Raw genomic sequence first — 20708 nt, forward strand, 5'->3', positions numbered from 1 at the left:
CACAGGAAGAGGTAGTGATATTTTGAGCTAAGAGACTTTAATACAGATCATTCAAGTAAAAGCAACTGGGTTCCATATTCAAAAGAGCAGGTAGCAAAGATGACTAATATTTTTATATCCTGGATAGACATACAACATTTTTATAAATTCGTTTACTTCCAAGGACACATTAGATATATAAATTGATACCAGTAGCCACTGATAATGGAGTTAGTAATATTTAAAATGTATAGCAACTGAAAAATTTGGTCAATATAGATTGATTTTTCTAAGAGCACAGGTTTGACCTAAACTACACTAATGGATTTGATTAACTGTAATCCAATTCAAGTCTCCAAATATTTATTGAGTACCTACTCTGTTTATAAGGTACTGAGTTAAGGGTGGTATAGGTCACATGTTGGGTGATCTTAAGATATTCCTTTTAACTCAGTAAGAGTCATGAGGTAAATACTTTTTTCTTACATTTCAAAGAAATGAATTCACAGAAAGTTTTTTATGAAGTCTGTGGCATGTAAAATAAAAAAAAAGAATATAAGTAAATATGAAATGAGTCTTTGTATACATATTACAGTTTGGACTCCCTTTCTACCTATTTTAACTTGTAAAGAGAAAAAAAATACAATATCAAGAATCATTACACAATGCTTAACTATAATATAATAACACCTCAGTTTTTTTCACAATACACATTTTTTTTTCCATTTTAACAGCAAACTGTAACTTAATAAAGGATCCTACAAAGCATGTTCAGACACTAGCATGAGCCTGTCCCTCTGGCAACATGATAAGTCTGACCTTTCTGAATGGCATCCTTTGACTACTTCTCTTCCCTTCATTTTGTAGTATGTAAAATAAATTGTTCTGTGTGCAGAAATACTCATTCCAAGAACAGAAATAACCTTATACCTGTGAAAAAAATCAGAATTCATCTTAACCTATGGAATTCTTTTATTCTCAAAATCTATGAAATCCTGTTTGCTGTGATAAAAGGAGCAAGGGCTTTGATTTGGACAGACCTGGTTTAAAGCTCATGACGGATATGTTAACTTGCTTCACTACAGTGACCTTTTTAATACCTATATGTATCCCACAACATCATGTCATATACTTTAAATAAACACAATACAATTTAGTTTTTAAAAACTCATTTTCTCCATTGGCTACCTAATTTTTTTCTTTCTAAGTTATTTCCTCCAATTTAAAAGGAGCTAAGTATACCTATATCTCAGGGTTGAGATGCTTAAATGAGAAGCACAGTCCACAGCAATGTGACTGATATGACTCAGGGGACAACGAATAGTAGTTTCTTTTCCCACCATGAAGATTAGGGAAAAAAAGAAGAAGCAGAAGAATTAGAAGTGTGTAATGACTTATCTTACACAGGGAAGTGTTTTCGCAAGTACTTTGTAGAAAAATGAACTATTATAAAAATTGATATAAAATACAGGAGACAGAATTCATAAATTGTAAATTTTTTTGCTTAATTATGCAATTAATAAGAATGCATATACTTCTTATTTTACATTGTGTTTGTTCCCTGTCAACAAAATTTTGTTGACTGCATTTAATTTGGGTTTAAAAATTACTTGAAGTGTGTGTAACAAATTTGCCTCCTTTATCCAAACACTCATCTCAGAGAACTTGATGAGTAGGCAGAGATCATTTGATAAAAACTCTGACCCCATTTATTTGCAGCATACAGTTCTCTAAGTCAAAGTCAGCTAATTTAGTATCCCTCTATAAGTTTGAAATAAACACAGACTGTGTTACAGTAAAGTTTTTCAATCATGTAGAGTTTGATTCAATTGTACTTTGATCATTGCACATTGTATACATGTATTCAAATATCACATTGTACCATGTACATACAGTTATTATACATCAATTAAAAATAAAAAGTAAAAATAAATAAATAAATAAATAAATAAAAAGAAGTACCACGAGGGAGCAAAAACAAAAAAAGAAACAAGATCCTGTCCAAGGAAGCTGACCTGTAGAGGTGAAAGAAGCAACCATCCAAAAATGAAAAAATACCCAAAAACCAAAAGACTGGTTAAGTGATAATATGGTTACAGAGAGTGTGAGAGGGAGATGGACAAGGAATATGAAAATGTTTTTAACGACTCTCTAGTTTTCATGAGGGCTGGCTGTATATCTTCTAGGTGACTTCTCCAAGATTCTTCTCTGTACGAGCAATAAACAAGCTAGCAGGAGAGACTCTTCACTGCAATATAGGTAAGCATTTTGTGGTGATACTGTTGTTATATGTCAATTGTCAGTGAGACTTTGAACAAAAAGAGTTGTAACTTAAGGAAAAACAAAGTCAATTGACAAACAGCACAGGAATATATTGATTATGGTCAGTTGGTTGTAAAATATAGCGTTGCAAAATATAAAGGGACCACTGTCTTCTATGTTACACCAAAAAAAAAAAAGAAGGATCTTAAACACTGGCTTTGGGATATTGATGAAACCAGGTCCAACAAATTACCTCACATGTATTAGTACGGGATTTAAAGAAGTGGAGCTAATGCTATGTATTGTGGAGAGTGTTAGAAATTCATCCCGAGCACGGGAAATTCCTTCCTTTATTTGTAACAAGTTAAGTAAAACAATGCATGCTACCCAAAGCCATTTTATCTCAAGCTCCTAAATTGATTTAAGTAATCAAAGCAGAAAATATAGCAATTACTCACATAGATAATGGAAATCCATGGCTTTGATTTTACATTAATAGTCAAGATTTTGAGACTTAGGGAAAAAAAAAAAACTCCTGATATTCATTGTAGTAATAAACATTAAATCTGGTTTCTTAACATTAAATTATTATTAGATCATCAAGAAATGAGCTTTGTGGAATGTGAAAGGCAATAGGAAGATGATTTGGTAGTTGTGAAATAAGCTGTTAGTACAAACATCAGAATAACAAGAATCATCAAAGTCACATATTTGGGAGTAATGAAAGAAATGTAAAATAGAAGATAAAATTTGTTGACTGCCCAAACCTCGTACAGATAAATCATTCTACAAAACTCCTATGCAGCAAAATTGGCATTGATGCAATGCCAGTATTTTCCCTTAGAACCACTCATGTATCCTTCTATTGTCTTTACATCATAGATTAAAAACAAAATATGATCTACTTATTTAAAAACTGTGTTTCACCAACACACATCTCCAGTAAAGACAAAAAATAAGGAATAGAAAAGTATGACAAAATCTGTAATATTTATATGTAGTTATGTTTCTTGTCCTTTGCATGTGTTGACCTTGATAAATTAGCTCAGGGCTTATTTCACGTGAATCACGAAATGCAGGGGCAGAGATATGAATTTAAACCAAAAGTATTAGGAAAACAAGGAGGAGTTCTGAGTCAGGAATTAACACAGAAAAACAAAAATAGGTAAGAAGCACAATTTGCTGATCACAAATGATTATATAATTGTACAAACATTATTACAGAAACACATGTGGGATCTTCATTAATACTGGATAAACTAGTTAATATCAGTTGGCTGAACAGATGGGAGTCAATAAACATTTTAATTGAAAATTACAAGGGAAAATTACATTAGATTAGATCACACAAAAATGATGCCTTATTGGAAAGTTTCAAACAATGTCTATAGGATGTTATATTTATCTGTGATAGGATAAATATTTAATATACATGATATGCAAACAGAAGAAGTACTAACCACACTGATATTTACATGAGAAGAGAATCCCATCGAAGGACTAAAGTTTTACAGTAACCAGAGTGCTTTCTTATTAAGTTCATTAAAAGTCTGCTTCAGATGAAAGACTATGCCTTCCTTTAGGATAAAGACAATATTCTATATTCTCTAAGTCTAGGCAAGAGCCTGAGATATCCTAACCCTCAATATATCATTGATGGATGGAAGAAAATGTTCGAAGAGTTCCAGAACTGTTAAATAAGCCACTGGTGGTTTTTGCAGGAATAAAAGCTACTGACCACTGTATCTTTCACAACTTAAATTATGTCAATGCCACAATATTCAATTCAAAATAGTACTATACTAATAAAAGGCATAATAAGCCTAATTGACTTTAATCAAAAGAAAATGACGGAAGCAATTGATACTTACAAGAAATAGCACACGATATAACGTAACGTGTCTAACATCTTCCAATTTCTTTTCAAGGCTTTGGGAATTTTGCTTTTGAAAGAATTACATAATTCGAATGTAAAGACTTCCTAAAATAGGAAATTTTCAACTATCTTTGCAAAGACAGGTAAAAATAAATAGTGACATTCAAATTATTGAAAAAAATGGCCAATTTCTAAGGACTCACACATTGGTAATATTAAAAGATTAAGTTCAAAACATCATTTGTGATATTCATTTATTAATATATTAATGAACACTGAGAAGCTAACATAAATATTAAAGATTTTCTAGCACTTGCTAGAAAATTGATTTTAAGGGTTTCTGTTTGACCTCCTTTAGAAAGATTTAACAGATAAAAGAACACTCAAGTACTAGCAGGATTTATAGATGAAAGTTTTTTGAAAGCCATAAAAAGAACATTGAATATGAATTCAATACAGATAATCATGGGCCTGTCAGCTTTTCTATTGCAAACTTAATTTAAGAGGGTTTATCATCTCCATCATCTTAGAAACTCTGAAGCTGGAAGTTGGCACACAAATTAGCTTGCCTGGATGCAAATTTGTTTACACAAAACATTTGAATCAGTTCAGCTGTTTTGATTTAGATATCAGCCAAAACCCTTAACTCTGGGTTTCTTCATATAGGTGAACACTGAATAAATATTCTGCCTAGACTACATAGTTGAGTCACTTAGAGTACAGAGCCAATTAATCCAAGGTACTAAGTGTTTCATCTCCAGGAGATTCAGTTGTTATTTATTTTGCTAATTTTTCTAACCTGGATCCATTATCAGCCTTTAGCAACACAGAGCTCAATAGTAGAATATGTAGGTAGCTCAGCATAAATTCATTACCAGAATTTGAGGGAGATTCAAATTATATTTCTGATAACAGTTTCAGAAGAGTCATCTCTGTATATGAAAATATAGTTTAAAAACTGAAAACAGAATCATTTCTAAAAATCGCAAGTTAGCTGAAGTTAAATTTCTTTTAACAGTATCTTATTATGCTATGATAGGCTTACATTCACTTTTCTATATTAAATTACTCATAATAAAATACAACTTAAAATTATATTTTTAAATTGACTCAGTTATCAAACTTCGTTATGTGTGTATACATTATGTGGTATTTTAAGAGAAAGTAAAATTAAGAACATTTTTTTCTCAGATTTTTTTCAAGTAAATCACCATAGTGTAAAAGAACAAATAAATAAATAAATAAAAGATGTGTCCCACAGAAAATTAAAATACACATCTGAGAAATTAGAATGATATCAAATAACAAAACACAGCTGATAGTTTCATTAAGTAGCCATAAATTAGGAAACAAGTGCCTAATGCGTATGTGAACAAGCTGGAAAACAGACAGTTTGATTTTTAATCTGCTTCCTCTACCCTTCAGCAAGATCGTGAAAATAAAATGTTGAGTCAATTTATGATTTAAAATTTCAGTAAACTGAACTGAATTGTTACAAAAGGATCATTTTAAAAATGGAGACCTCGGATGGTAATTAGTCAATTTTCAACATTAAATAAAATTTTTGAATGCATAATTGTAGAAAACAGATTTAGAGACAAATTGTAGGTTTACTTTTACCTATGACTTTTTCCAACATTGGAGAAATCTACATCTAGCTTGTTGTAAGATCATATATCAAAACTGTTTAAAATAAGGGTGCACCATAAAAAACTGTTAAATGCAATAATTATATTCTATGAATCATACATATGAGGACATTATTAGAATATCTTATCTTTAAAATTAGAAAGCAAGTTAAAGTGAAAGTGACATTTCTGAAAATATACTCAAAAATAAAGCTTTAATAATACAAGTAGAAATAGGCTAGTTTATATTGGTAGAGTCTATCAATACAAAGTTCAGAAAAGACAAAAGTAATAAATAGTTACATATGAAAATACATTTTATCACCTTCACAAGAAAATGTAATGCTAAATTTCAGCACATAGTCTAATTTAATACATGTATTTTTTCCCTTCTTTAGATTATGACATGTAAATGCCCCTATTTAATTTCCAAGTTAATCTTTAGAACACATGTCGCATATCCCATTTACCTGTATTATTACACTCATGCATCTGTGTCACCTTACACAATTACATCAGGAAATTCTGTTTTAAGACTGGTCAGGATTTGGGGGTAGGCAAAGTGGTCTCTCCTTTCAGGAAACTTTACTCCCATAAACCAAGTAGTACTAAATTAAAGAGGCTCATAAGGCAGTCCCCATTATTTAAAAATTGGTTTGCACTGTCTATCTTGGAAAGTTGCTTCATTCCTCTGACTGTCTTTTTTTTTTATGTGAAGACACACAGCTACACTTGTACTTTTAACCGGGGTGCACTTTCGGATTAAAGTAGACTTTGTGGATAGAGCTTGCATATGCATATTTTTAAAATATTTATATTTATAAATAAACATAATTCACAATCCCTGCCTAGTAGACACCAAACTAGATGGTGTCTATCCTTAAAATTCTATAAGACTGAGTCAAAGATTAAAGAAACAAATGGAACAATTTTATTTGCCAAGGCTTATGATACAATTGGTAAACAATTTTTATACCCACAAAATATTTTATTTATGAAGTCTGTAAATTCATCTGCATGCATAAATACTAAATTTTACTCACGATCACTGATTTAGGATCTAAGGGTTATAAGTTATAATTCTGTTTTTTGCACTAAATGTGCTAGTTTGATATCTCACAGTGACATTTAATTTATGTATTGTGCATTGAAAAATGTTGAAAATTACAAAAGTGATACATTATATATTACTATGACTGGATTATATAAAGTATACAACATGACTATTAACCTTAGGCTTTCTTCCAAATTAAATGCTTATGGTCTCAGTTTTTCTCTTAAAAATGAAGACAATTACATGGTACTGGCATAAAAACAGACACATAAATCAATGGAACAGATTAGAGAATCCAAAAATAAATCCACACACAGCCAACCGATCTTCAACAAAAGTGCCAAAAACACACAATAGGGAAATGACAGTCTCTTCAATAAATGGTACTGGGAAAACTAGATACCCAAATGCAGAAGAATGAAACTAGATTCTTATCTCTCAGCACTTACAAAAATCAAGCCAAAATGAGTCAAAGACTTCAATGTAAGACCTGAGACTATGAATCTACTAGAAGAAAACATAGGTGAAGAACTTTCTAACATTGGTCTGGGCAAGAATTTTATGAATAAGATCTCAAAGGCACAAGCAACAAAAGCAAAAATAGAGAAATAAAACTACATAGAAATAAAAAAGCTCCTGCACAGCAACAGAAACAATCAACAGATGAAGAGACAACCTACAGAATAGGAGAAAATAAAATATTTGCATACTGTGCATCTGACAAAGGGTTAATATTCAAAATATACGAGAAACTCAAACAACTCAACAGCAAAAACAAATAACCTGATTAAAAAATGGGCAAAGAAATCTGAACCAACATTTTTCAAAAGATGACATACAAAGGGCCAACGACAGGTATGAGAAAAAAATGCTCAACATCACTAATCATCAGGGAAATGCAAATCAACACTCCAATGAGATACCATCTCACCCCAGTAGAATGGCTATCATGAAAAAGACAAAAATATAACAAATGCTGGTGAGGATGTGGAGAGAAGGGGACACTGTTGGTGGGATTCCTCTACACTGTTTGTGGGAATGGGAATTAGTACACCCACTACAAAAAACAGTGTGGAGGTTCTTCAAAAAAAGAGGACTGCCATATGATCCAGCAATTCCACTACTGCTAAGATAACCAAAATAAATGAAATCAGTTTGTGGAAGAGATATCCACACTGCCATGTTTACTACAACACCATTCACAAGAGCCAAGATATGGAATCAACATAAGTGTCCATCAACGAATGAATAGATAAAGAGAAGGTGGTATATTTCTACAATGAAACATTATTCAGCCATAAAAAGGGATGAAATCCTGTCATTTGCAGCAACATGGATGGAACCAGAGGTCATTATGTTAAGTGAAGTGAGCCCGTCACAGAATGACAAATGCTTCATAATCTCACTCAGATGGGAAATCTAAAAATGTTGATCTCATAGAAGTAGAATGGTGGTTGGCAAAGGCTTGGTGGGGGATGGGGAAAGAAAGGGTGGGGAGAAGGTGGCCAATGGGTACAAAGTTACAGTTATATTGGAGTAATAAGTTCCAGTGTTCAAAAACACAGTGGGATGACTACCTTAAGAATAATACACTGTAAATTTCAAGATAGCAAAAAGAAAATATTTTGAATGTTCTCACCACTAAGAAATGATAAATATCCTGTCACCCCATCCCACTCTGCCATCCCCCTGGTGGCCTGACTCCCACTCCCTGGTTGTCCCATTCCCCAGTCCCCCACAATAATGGTTTTCATTTCTGTGGATTTAATAAAGACTTTAAAAGTTTTAAAAAAATGATAAATATATGAGGTGCTGAATATATGCCAATTATCCTGATTTAACCATTATACATGGTGTACATGTATTGAAACCTCACACTGTATCCCATAAACATGTATAATTATTATGTGTCAATTAAAAATAAATAGAAAAAAATAGTTTATTAGTTAAAATCTTACCTCCTATACAATGCCAGAAAAATACATATGTATTTGTTTTTTACTTTTTGCAGATTTAAAAATAAAAATCAATAGTAAAAGTTTGAAAAAAAAAAGAAAAAGAAGTTTAATTAGTAACTTAATCACATATATTTTTAAAGATTTTAATAAGTCTATGAGCTTATGAATCTATTATTTTTTCAGATTTCCATTAACCAAAAGCTACCTATGTGATCCTGGTCAGTCATTGCACCTCTCTAAACTCAGAAAAATGTGGATTATTTGTAAATGGAGACAATAATCTACACATAATAGATAACAGCTATCTCACAAATTGCTTGTTAGGATTCAAGTCAGGAAGACAAGGGAGGGAACTACTATATTTGAGATATAAAGGACACTTTACATAAAGGGCCTAGCACAGAGATTTGCACATAAAAAGTACGCCATAAAGAATTTTGTCCTAGTAGCATTTCCCAAAACATAATAATGTCTTATATCTTTTCTATATACCAAGCACCTCTGAGCATTCTAGAGTCAGCCAGATGGACTTCCTGTGTAACCAAAAACTATAGCAGGAGCCCATGCTTTTTCAAAGTTACTTAGAATGTAATAAATCTACTTCCATGAAATCTATTTCCGTGTACAAATTTCCTTTCAAAGTGGTATCTGACCATAATTTTTGTAAATGTCATAGTTTAAAAAACTCACCATCACTTTAAACTATATAAATATAAATATTCCTTTACAAATTGCTAACATAAGGCAAGGAAAAAAGGGCTTTATTATCTTGGACATTATAGATTCAGCTTTTAAAGGAATCACTCATTACTTCTTGTACATTTCAATCAATTTCCCAACATTTCAACTCTTCAAATTTAGTAGACTTCATTATCTCTGCAAATTTTACTCCAGTCTCTTAGAGAGTTTAAAATTTTTTTACATATATCTAAAATTGAAGATAATCATTTAACATTATTGTTTCTGCACTACTGCTGTTTATAAAATTTATTATTATTTTTATGGTAGAGTTTTGAACATTATTGTCATATGAATCATGTGAAAGAAATATGTAGGTGAAAATGTAGACTAAAAACTATGACTTAGGCATAATAAAAATCAAAAATGAATAGATTTTCTAGACTTAAAAGTCCCTTAAAGTTCTTTCTGGGACATGAAAAATAGTCAATATACTGATTTTATTTATAGAATTGTAATGTCAAGAAGTTAACTGTAGATATGATTATTCATTTATTTGATGCACATATTATAACAGTCTTAGAAAATGTTTTCATTCCATAATTATCTCTTTTTCATCTTCTGTCAGACTAGTAGTTGCCATTTTAAAAAATTTTATCACAAAGTTAATCACTAATAGTCTTATGTGGTACTGACTGATATATGGTACTTAAATATCAACTTTTGTAATTGACAATCTTTGATGGTATCATATGAGCTAACTCTGTAGTACAATTGATAAGTTATAGGAGAAAGATACTTGAACATGAACTTAAATGCCTGGTGATCTAGTCTCAGTTCTGAAGCTAATGATCTTTGCAACCCAGCAAAAATCACTTATCCTTTCTAAGCATGTGCACTTACTGTATAATATATGAGCAGTGAACTAGCTGATATTTAAAGAGTCTTCAAGCTCTATGAATGCCATGATTTGTGATGAGATGAATGAAGAAATTCATGTTAGTACATTAATCAATCAATATTAAAAGAAAAGAATATCAGAATACAAGGGATGAGATCAGCCCAGGAGCAGGGGTAGCATTTTTCATTATGTGTCTGCTCTGATTTCATAGAGCCAGCACTAGAAGTAAATGTGTAAAGGCGATAAACAGAAGTATCAGAGTGTTTCTCAGATGTATAATAGCCTGGGAACCTAGCCAAAGTGAAATAATAGCTAGTGAGAAGAGGCTACATTTTTTACTTACTGTTATGGAAAAGTTAAGTTAGTGGTGTTAAGGGGTGAAGTGTGTGAGTTCATACTGGCTTCACATGTGCAAGTTTATTTTAATAATATTGATGATAGCTACTAGTGCCAAGCACTGGGCTACATATGTGATTCTATGTTATCTCCCTATAAACCTACTGATACTCTCATCTTCCTTTTATAGATAGTGAAACTGAACATTAGGGAAGTTGAGTTGCTATTCCAAAGAGTACTGCTGGAAGAATCATTATTTGACTGTCAAGTCTTAGTGGCTCCAAAGCCCTTGCTCTTTCGACTTTGCTGTAGTGGTTCTCAAATTCAGAGTGCATCAGAATTACCTGGATGACTTGTTAAAAACACCAATGTCTGTGCCCAACTCCCAGACTATCTGATTCCATGGATCTGGAGGGGCGAGGAGTGGGAACCTGAGATTTTGTGTTTCTAAAAAGTTGCCAGAGGATGCTACTTGTTTGAGAACACTTTGAAAATCACTACAATGCAAACATTTAAGTCAATAGAATAAGGCTGTGATATCTAATGTGACATAATTGCCATTGATATTCTTTTTATCCAACCGCAAGGTATATGACGTGTATGTTAATGTTGTAAACTTAGACAATTTGGAGGAGATTTTAAATTGGGTTGTGGGCAACAAGTCATCATGATATAGAAAACATTAATCCTTAGGAATCCTCAACCAGTACCAAACAATAACTTAGCAAAGAGCCTGACAACATGAAACACATTTGATGGCTGCAAGATTGGAGCCATAAGAGAAGGCAAGATGACCATCAGCATTGAGACCATGAATACTGGAAGATATTCAACAAATTCATTTTTCACAGTGACATTCAGGAAAGTGATATTCCTGATGGGAATAAAAGCCTTATTAAATGGCCTAATTCTCAGAAAATCTTGTGGGCCTAGAAATAGGTCTGGCTGTAAAATAGATGAATTTGGTAACCATAGTGTCTGTTCTATCACCTTCTCAGACCTCAACCAAAATCCAAACCAGAACTTTTACTATATCCCTAAATGACATGCTCCTTTGGATTATGAGTAAAGTGAATGGAAGAAAGAGATTTAAAAAAAAAAAAATAGCTAAAGCTATGTTTAATGAAAATGTAGATAAAATAAAAAGGCCTTAAATTTTATTTGTATCTTACACATTTTTTCTTAATCTCTTTATTTGCCATCATTTTACTTTTAATCTTCCAAATCTTGGAATTCAAAGTACAAGATGGCATATTTTCTCAAATAGTCATGCTGCCTAAAGGAGCAAGTGCCTTAGCAGGCATTTTGCTTTAAAGTTATTTCCCAAACTAGACAAAATATTTGATACATGAAGCTCTTTCTGGAGACCCTGATGAATAAGTAGAAGACAGACATCTCTTGGAACATAGGGGTGAGTATACTTGGAGCGGAGAAAACTGAAATTTAGTTCTGTTCACTTATTTTAATTTGAGCTCTTAGACAAACATTTTAACATTAAAGTTTGTGTCCACATAAGTACAGAGGCATTAACTGCTCTACCTCTCTTACGTTTTTTGTTTTGTTTTATCAGATCTCATTTACCATAATGTTTTACTATATTTAGAACCTTGTACAGATGCCATTTACTGCCCATTTATTTTATTATTTCACTGTTTTTGTGGACACCAAATTTTGTGTTCAGAGAAAAGACATACACTGTATACCCAAAACCTACTCAGCTATCCCACAAATAGCAATGCTAATTAATATCATGAACACTAATAACTACTGAAACTAAGCCTATGTTCCTGGAGTACTTAATTTATTTGGTAATTCTACCCCTTTTCTCCTTGAAAGATCTCAAAGGAGCTGGCAACAGGTTTTCAAGATGCTGAAACCTGCTCCCTAATTATTTCTGCTCACATGCTCTTCCAACAAGGACTTGAGATGCGGCCTCCCCGTCTCCCCTCCCCCAACCAGAAGATTCTGGAAAGTATGGTCCGACAAAGGAACATTTCAGAGTGCTTTCAGTCAGGTAACCGTCCAGGAGAAGTTCAGATCCGAATTCTGACAGTTCTTCAAGCCCTGTCAGGGAGGTACATTGGGTTGGTCTAGCATCTCGGTGGTGCAAATTCTCCCCGGAGTCGCCTCCTTCAGGGAGAAGGGACCCTGCCCCATGCCTGAGTCGATCTTTCTTTTTTTGATTGTCCTACTCCATTATTACTCCGCAATGCGCAGCAATCCCCGTGCGTGCCCTTTTCAGCCCCGAGCTGGCCACTCCAATGGGGCTGGGGGAAGACCACCTCAGCGGCCGGGATGACCCGCATCCTCTTTCATTCCTTCCGCCCTCTCCGCTAGGGTGCATGGGGCTGCCCTCGTCCCTGCCTTTCCCCCAGCTACCAGAGGTGAAGGGGGATCGCACGGGGGCCACGATCCCCATGACTTGTCCCCCCAGTGAGCTCTCCGAACTCCGCACGTGCGTCTCGGGGGAGAAGTTGTCTGAGTGAGGGCCGAGCTGCGGTCTGCCTGGGGAAAGGGGCTTTCTCGGCGCCTCCGCCTGATGGCGTGACAGCAGTGGTCGCAGCGCCACCGACCATCTGGAGTCCGGGGGACGTTAACCTACTGTTACCGCCACGCGTTTCCGCCGAGGACACACTCACGCCCAGCGTCAGGGCCTCCTGAGGGCTCCTCGGTGTCAATACATGTGTCCCCCTTCCTGCCAGCAATGCGCACACCTCAGGAGCCAAGCCAGACCCCAGTTTCAAGCTCGGGTGGTCCGTTTCAGGGAGTCCGGCCTTGCAGAAGACATTAATAAAGATTCTCAGAGGAAATAGATGGGGGGGAGGAACACCTGTCCACACTGCAGAGGGACAGGGAGCCCTGACTCAACCAAAACGTTACCACCCAGCAGGCGTCTCGGTGTCTAACCTGGGGGAAAGGGTTTTGATGATGGCCACGGCCATGGAGTGTTTTTGTTTGTTTGTTTGTTGTCATTGTTTTGTAAAGACGTTAACTCACCTTCCCTCCCTCCCCCCTTGAGAAGCTCTCTTAAGACACGACAGATCTTTTCTGACCTGTCAACTAAGCCTGTCGCCCTGAGGGCAGGCAGTGAGGGTGTCCGTCCAGGCGGGGACGCGTGGGGCTAAGACCCCCGGGGCGGCCACCGTGGTGTCGTGGAAAGCGACCGATGAGTGCAGCCGGCAGCTCCCCCTCCCCCTCCCGCATGGCACCCACGACCCTTTACAGTAGAAATTAACGAGGAAAGGAGGTGTGATCCCCACCCTTGCAGAAGAGCGCTGTGGCGGGAGGACTATCTCCCTGGGGTCCCGGAGCCCGCGGAAGCACGGATCCTTCACGAAGGGGGGTGAAGGGCGGGAATCCCTGGAAACACGTCCTGACTGTGGGGTGAGGGACCCCGCCCCCGGGCTCCCGCCCGCTGCCCACCCAGGTGTGCCGGGGGTACCTTAGCTGCAGAGTGCGTGTGCCTTCCCGGGATCCCTGAGTAGGAGCGTGGGAAAGCACCCCACGGGTGTCTCCTTACGTGGGTGTGACGCCTAAGCACGACTTGGAGACTCGCAGTTTCTATCTGGGTGAGACCTAAACAGACTGTAGGCTGCATTTCAGAGACCTCTGTCTGCTTGCGTGTGTGCGTGTGTGTGTGTGCGTGCGTGTGTATGTGGTGGTGGTGGTGGTGGTGTCAGCTTGAAAAAGGCATGGATTGAGTCTAAGCGGCAGTCCTCGACCTACCCCACTTCCCAATTCTGTGCCCTCCACAGCCTTTTATTTCGGATGGTGACAGTAGGGATAAAATGCCCATGAAAGTCAGCTCCCTTTTTCAGCCCCACCCGAGCAGCTCAGGCCTACCAAAGACCACTTTATCCTCCAGTCTGAGGCGTTCCCTCTCACTGAGCCTCTTTGTCATGGCTGTTGCACGCAGAGGTGACATGGTGGGGAGATGAAAAGTGGGTGGCGGGAGCTTTCACGTGGAAAACTGCTAGCCTCGGACTTCCTGACCTCTCGCTGTAGTCTAGATTAGAACATGCAAAACCCTTCCATCGACTCCCCAATCTGAGCTTTTCTCTAGGAACCTGGAGTCCAGAAGAAACGGGGTGGGAGATAAAAGCGGGCATAAATATATTGGGACAAACAGCGTTTAAGGCATTGAAGCAATCTCTGTGTTAGGGAAGCCCTTGAGACCGAGGTGATATTAAAATAAAACTAGGAGAATAAGAATAAGAAGCAACTGTCAAAACTGGCACCTGGAGATTGGGAGCAAGCCTAAAGCACACAACCTATGCAAGTTTCTCAGAATTTGGGCACAGCGGTCCAAGTTGTAAAATGTAGGAGATGCCTTCCAAGTGCCTGGTGAGTTACTACGAATAACTTTATTACCATTTAAAAAATGTTTTGACGCTCTATAAATAATAACTTCGGACAGGACCAAAGCAGACTGTGATGTGCTCTTCCTTCCCAATGTCCCCAAGGCAGGAATACACTCAGTGGAGACCGATTATCTCAGTCCAAAGTACGGGAGCTGTGGACAGAGAGGAAGGGTCTCCTTGCCAGTGCCATTTAAAGCCAATTAACGCGTCTCTCCTTTCTAAGGCGCATCTTATTGGGAATATACGGTAGATGCGGGCAGCCGGGGCTGTAATTTCAGGCGGCGCGGCTCAGCGTTGTCAGGTTGCTGTGCTCAACCCGCTTCGGAGACTCCCTCCCCCTCATCTGCCCCCCGAATGTGTTTTGGCTCAACAGGTATCGCATGAAAACTCGCACTTAACCCCGGTCATCTTCTCGCAGGAGCCATCTCTACGTTTTTCTGCCAGGGCTGCTGCTGGCTCCCTGCGCCTCCCCCACGCGGAGCGCGCGTCTAGCAGGCAGCCCCAGGGCCATCCATTAGCCACAGACTCCCAGGGGCAGGCGAACTAAGCGCAAATGTGTGGCTCCTCACACGCCAAGCCGGCGATGAAAACCCCTCGTAAGCAACCCGAGGCGCGTTTTGTGCACTAGGCAGTGTAGATACATTGCTTAGGACAAGCGTTTTGGCTCGGAACTGTGCTTTGGCTCCAGGAAAAAAAAAAAAAAAAAAAAAAAAAAATCAAGCTTTAAGGAGCAGATTGGGATTACATGGCAGTTGCTGCCACAGAGACCAAGGGCGGCTTCCTGGCATTGAGGGATGTAAATTAAAATTCAAGACATGCCACCCAACATCGGTCATAGTAGAGGGAGAGGTAACCTCCTCAGCTCCCTCCTCCCAAAACATGAATTATCATTTCTACTGAATGCAAATGGGCTGCCTTCCGTGGGGGGACAGCCAGCTGCAAGCTGGACAATAAACTGTTTCATAGAGACGCGGCCCGATTGCGGTTCAGAGAGGCACTCCTTCACAAAGGAAAAAGCGTCCAGTTTGTGTTGACAGCCGTGGCGCGCCTGGGCCAAAACAGCCCCACACCCCCCGCCCCTCCGCCGCCAACCCCCTGACACAGACACCCGGTATTTGAAACTAGCTTCACTAAAAGCGACATCCATTGCGTCTATTCGAGCTGCCATGAGTATGGAGAGGTGATTGTTCAAAAATGATGGCATGAGTCATAAACACCTCCTGAGTATTCTTTGCAGCAATTAATGGGCAGCAGGGTGCAGGAGAAGTTGTGGAAGAGAGCTGTGGCTCTATTTTCTCCCTGAGGACAGCTCTTTCAATGATATTGACTGTCCCTTGCCTCCCTGGTTAGGAATAAATTTCACATCCCACCCCCACCCCCTCTGTCTTTGCATGTGACACTCACTCTACCTGTCTGAACACTGAGACTTGCTGGGGATTTTCTTTTTGGTCCTCAGCTAATGACTTTCTTCCTACCTTCATTCATCCCCAAAGGTGGATCTTCACACTTAGTAGCATCTCAGAGCCTTTTAAAGCCTCGTTTTTTGACCAAACCTCTACCACAGGACTTAGGCAAGCTCCCCTACGTTTATCATTGCATGGGAGCCCACGTAGAAAATATGCATGCAGACATTCATGTTGGTGTGGCAATGCTTGGAAGACCCTTGCACCCTAATGCATTTAAAATCAACACATTCCTAGCACATCGATAACTTTCTTCCCTGAAAGGGTTAAAAAGCATTTACACTAGTGTCTTTAATATAAATATTAAACCCCACTGATTTGACAAGAAATCCAGGTAATCCTCACCACCAAGAAAAGTCTTGCAGAGGAATTCTGCCTGGATATCCACTAGTTAGAGGCTATACGAACCAACTCACGTATTCGTTTGAGCATACTGCAAGAATATTTATTGAGCACAAGCTCAATCACCGCATTGAACGCCAAATCTGGCAAGCAAAATGCATTTCCTATCTGAGGGGGAGAAGAGCTGTGAATCAACTCCTTCTTCAGTATTATCATGATTATTTTATCTGTGCAAATTACAAAGTAAGCCAGCCTCTCTTTCTGGCTACATGTCAGCCCACCTCCCTCCGAAGGAGAGAGGACCCCCCGAACGCAGACCTACCTTTCACACAAGACACCGTCAATAAAAAGACGAGGTTCCAAAACGTAAATCCACTTTTAATCCCCATTTTCTTCATCAGGATGAAGTCTAGGCGGCCACATTTAGCGCATCTTCGCGTGCCAGGCTCCCAGGGTTTGGATTCCTTTGCTCGGCTTTCCCCTTTGCGGATCCCTTTCATATTATTCGCGAGCCCCTGATGCCTGCTCCTCAGCCCGGCGCAGTGGAGTTGTTGCTGTTGGTGGTGCGCGGTCACAGCTCGGAGTGAATGGTGTTTCTGGGATACCACAGCAACCTTGACGAGGACTCAACCATCTCTCCAACGGGGGCACAAAGTCTCCGCTCCTCTGGATTCTGTCTTTTCTTCTGCGTTTTTTTTCCCCTCCGCCAAAATCTACCCCAATTCTAGATCGTTATAGCAACCACCAGAAACCAATAGTGAGCCTCTTAAAGCCCAGCTCCGCTTTCTGATCAACTCCCCACAATATTTGAAATCAAGGGGCTTTTTTTTTTTCTTCCCCGAATAGATCAATTCTGCCTGTAAAAGCAGCCCAAGAAAGATTATGTTAGTGAGCTTTCCATTGCAGGCTGCGAATACAGAAGCTTGTTAAAGAAATATTTTAAACAGAGGATCTGTGTTGCTTTTGGGGAAACCGTGATGATCGTGAATCGGGCTCCACCGATGCCCACGTCGTTAGAATGGGACAGGTGTTACTACTGTAGTGGCAGCATATTTCAGGCAGGCTTCTCACATTTATTATCTTGCGATTTAATGGAAAAAGGAAATCACAGAGAAGAATGCATTTGCACACATGTATTTACATATTCAAATACCTACGTGTGAACCGATAACTGGGTATTTATGATTCGGTAAATGAATTTCATCGTTGGCCTGGGCGGGTTTGGGGTGGGGAGGGAAGTCAGAGTCATTTCCCCAAATAGTTCGTCCTTTCTCCTCCCAACCCCCCTTTCAAAAGCTGGTATGTGCCGCAGTTAAGCTACGTTATCTGTGGTAGTTATCTAGAACAGACCCAATTGTCTTAATTCTGAATTGGTCACAAATACGTAAATGGAAGGTTTCTTTCGAAACGGAAAATGTATGTATGTATACATCTGGATTTGGTAGCCCGGTCCACCACTCAAGGGTTAAGATTGCACAAGGGAAGAGTTCTTGCGCCATCTACCGGCCATCTCCAAGCCACATCTATAAGGTACCCGGTTTCTCTGGGTGCTGCGTCCCTGAGACTCCCGTGTTTTGATCCTGTGTGTCAATTTCTTAATCTTTTTCGGCACAGTCCTGGCCCATATCTTTCAACGAATAAGTTCTCTAGACTAGGCGCCGGATTGGTGATCTGACCTTTTCAGGAATTTGTTCCCATCTCAAGAGGGCGGATGGCTGCAGCGCTGGTTCTGGAATAGGTAATTGCTGCTGCCTGTGGCTCCATTTGCATTCCTAAGGCTATCAGGGGGGTGAGCGTCCATCTACAGAGGACTGCCCAATTTGAGTTTGCAGCTCCCCATATTGCTCACAAATAATGGGTCCCATCCCTTACACCACACAATTACCCCGGCAAGCTTTTGTTCCCAGGCTCGCATTGGAGCTGCGGGATCAGGGGAGCAAGGCGGTTGCATCTGGAGAGAGTTCTGCTCTGGGAAGTGGGCACACTGCGAACGTCAATAGACGTGAGTGGCCAGTGGATTCAATCTGCAGGCATACGAAGGATTCTGAGCTCTCTGGGTCCGTGGCATTGTACGTGGGTCCGTGATTCTCCCAGTGTGTGTGTGTGTGTGTGTGTGTGTGTGTGTGTGTGTGTGTGTGTGTGTGTGTGTGTGTGTGTGTGTGTGTGTGTGTGTGTGTGTGTGTGTGTGTGTGTGTGTGTGTGCGCGCGCACGCGCACTGTAGTGAGGGTTAATTAAGGGTGTGTGTTTATGGGAGATGATGGAAGTTGTGATTTTTCTATGCGTGGGTGTTTTCCCAAGTGTGTTTTTGCAGTGCATATGCGTGTGCATGTGTGCGTGTATGTTAGTAAGGGATTTCTCTTCTGGGCAGGCAGCTGTAGCAAAAGGCAAAAGCTGTGGACGGACGCCCAACTGACCTCATTAAATTCAGAGAGGTACCTTAAGAGAGGTGGGGCAGAACATTGTTCCTTCTCATCAGTGCTCTCTTTTAATGTCTGCAAATGCAGATTTCGAAGGGGAGAAGGCGACAAGGTTGGAACTAGACCAGGACAGGGAGGATCAACACTGAAAACGTCATTATCCTGCTCAGACACCTTGGCAGCCAGTCTGGTATTGATTTCAGTCAAGATGTCAGGGTGTGTGGTTGCTGTTGTTGCTTTTGCTGGCTGGACAACTAGTTAGATGCAAACAGGTCCTTGGACTTAATGAGGACACACAACAAAACCCTCCTTACCAAGTGTGCACGGGTTAGTCACCTCAATTAAATTCACTTTTTATTGAAAGAAAACAAAAACCTTGGGTTTATGCAGCCTATTTGAACATATGGCTATATATCGAGACAGGAAGACTTTAAACCAAGAAAAACTTTATTTTTCAAAAGTGAGGAGTATTTTAACAGTAATTATTGTGCACAAAATAAACTTTGATTAGGGGACCATAAATGCTACTACTAAGATACCAATTTTTGATATTTATTTTCAAACATTGTTAATTCCTATAATCCAATTAGCCTTCCCTAACTCAATCCTGCCTATCATTTCAATGTAAGGTTGTTAAAAGATTTATCTGGTAGCTCCTAATACATTGAACAATGCTGTAGTTTCGAGTTTATATAGCTCACAATAAATCAAAAATATTTTTCACCCACATTTTCTAGCTTCTGAGACAGGATGGAAAATCATAGTTTACCAACAGAAAAAGTTAAGGCATGAGGAAACGAAGCAGTTTATCCAAGGTCATTATCAGGAACACTGGCATTTAGTCCAATGTATTTAGTACTGGATCACATGCCTGTTTTATGCTGAACGGCCTCCTCTTTGAGGGAGCATTTCCCAAGGTATTCCAGAAACATAAAATTATCAGCCAAAATCCTAGATGAGAAATCCCTCAATTTCTCCAGAAGGAAGAAAAACAGTGTCTTTATTTGGGAGGAGGAGACCATGTACTGTAGCTCATCTATAGAAAAGCAACACAGTAGTATATAGATTTGTTTAAGGTTGTTAGAAAGAAAATATAGAAAAAATAGCTAGCATAATAGCAAACATAAAGTTCTTACTTTATGCCAGGCATTGTGCTATGTTTACACGGTATTTCTCATTCAATCCTTACTACAACTTGCTTAAACAAGCTCTACAATTACCCTTATTTCACAGATGGAAAAACTGATACAAAAAGAAGTTAACTGTCTTGCCTTGCCCAAGGTAATATATGTAAGATGAAATATGAACCAGCAGTGTCTGATTTCTGAGTCAATATGCTTGCCTACTGTACTTGTATCCTGTGCTAGCTCCCAAGAATGCTTGTTTTAAAAGTCTCATAACAGAAAAAGAAAATATTTTTACAGTAAATTTCCTACATAATTATAGAAAATC

The 20708-nt window shown here is 38.6% G+C and overlaps 1 protein-coding gene across 3 annotated transcripts in view; it reads right to left on the reverse strand.

Moving 5' to 3' along the window:
* The window catches only part of CSMD3 (CUB and Sushi multiple domains 3), a 1171099-nt gene extending 1153761 nt beyond the window's left edge, over nt 1-17338 (reverse strand). For all 3 annotated transcript variants that reach the window (XM_063079089.1, XM_063079088.1, XM_063079087.1), the window contains exon 1: nt 17161-17338. In XM_063079089.1, the coding sequence (XP_062935159.1) occupies nt 17161-17338 (178 nt within the window). The remainder of the gene's footprint in view (nt 1-17160) is intronic.
* Between the last annotated feature and the right edge of the window lie 3370 nt (nt 17339-20708).

This window comes from Cynocephalus volans, chromosome 15 (assembly GCF_027409185.1).
Source record: "Cynocephalus volans isolate mCynVol1 chromosome 15, mCynVol1.pri, whole genome shotgun sequence".
NCBI classification, from domain to species: Eukaryota; Metazoa; Chordata; class Mammalia; order Dermoptera; family Cynocephalidae; genus Cynocephalus; species Cynocephalus volans.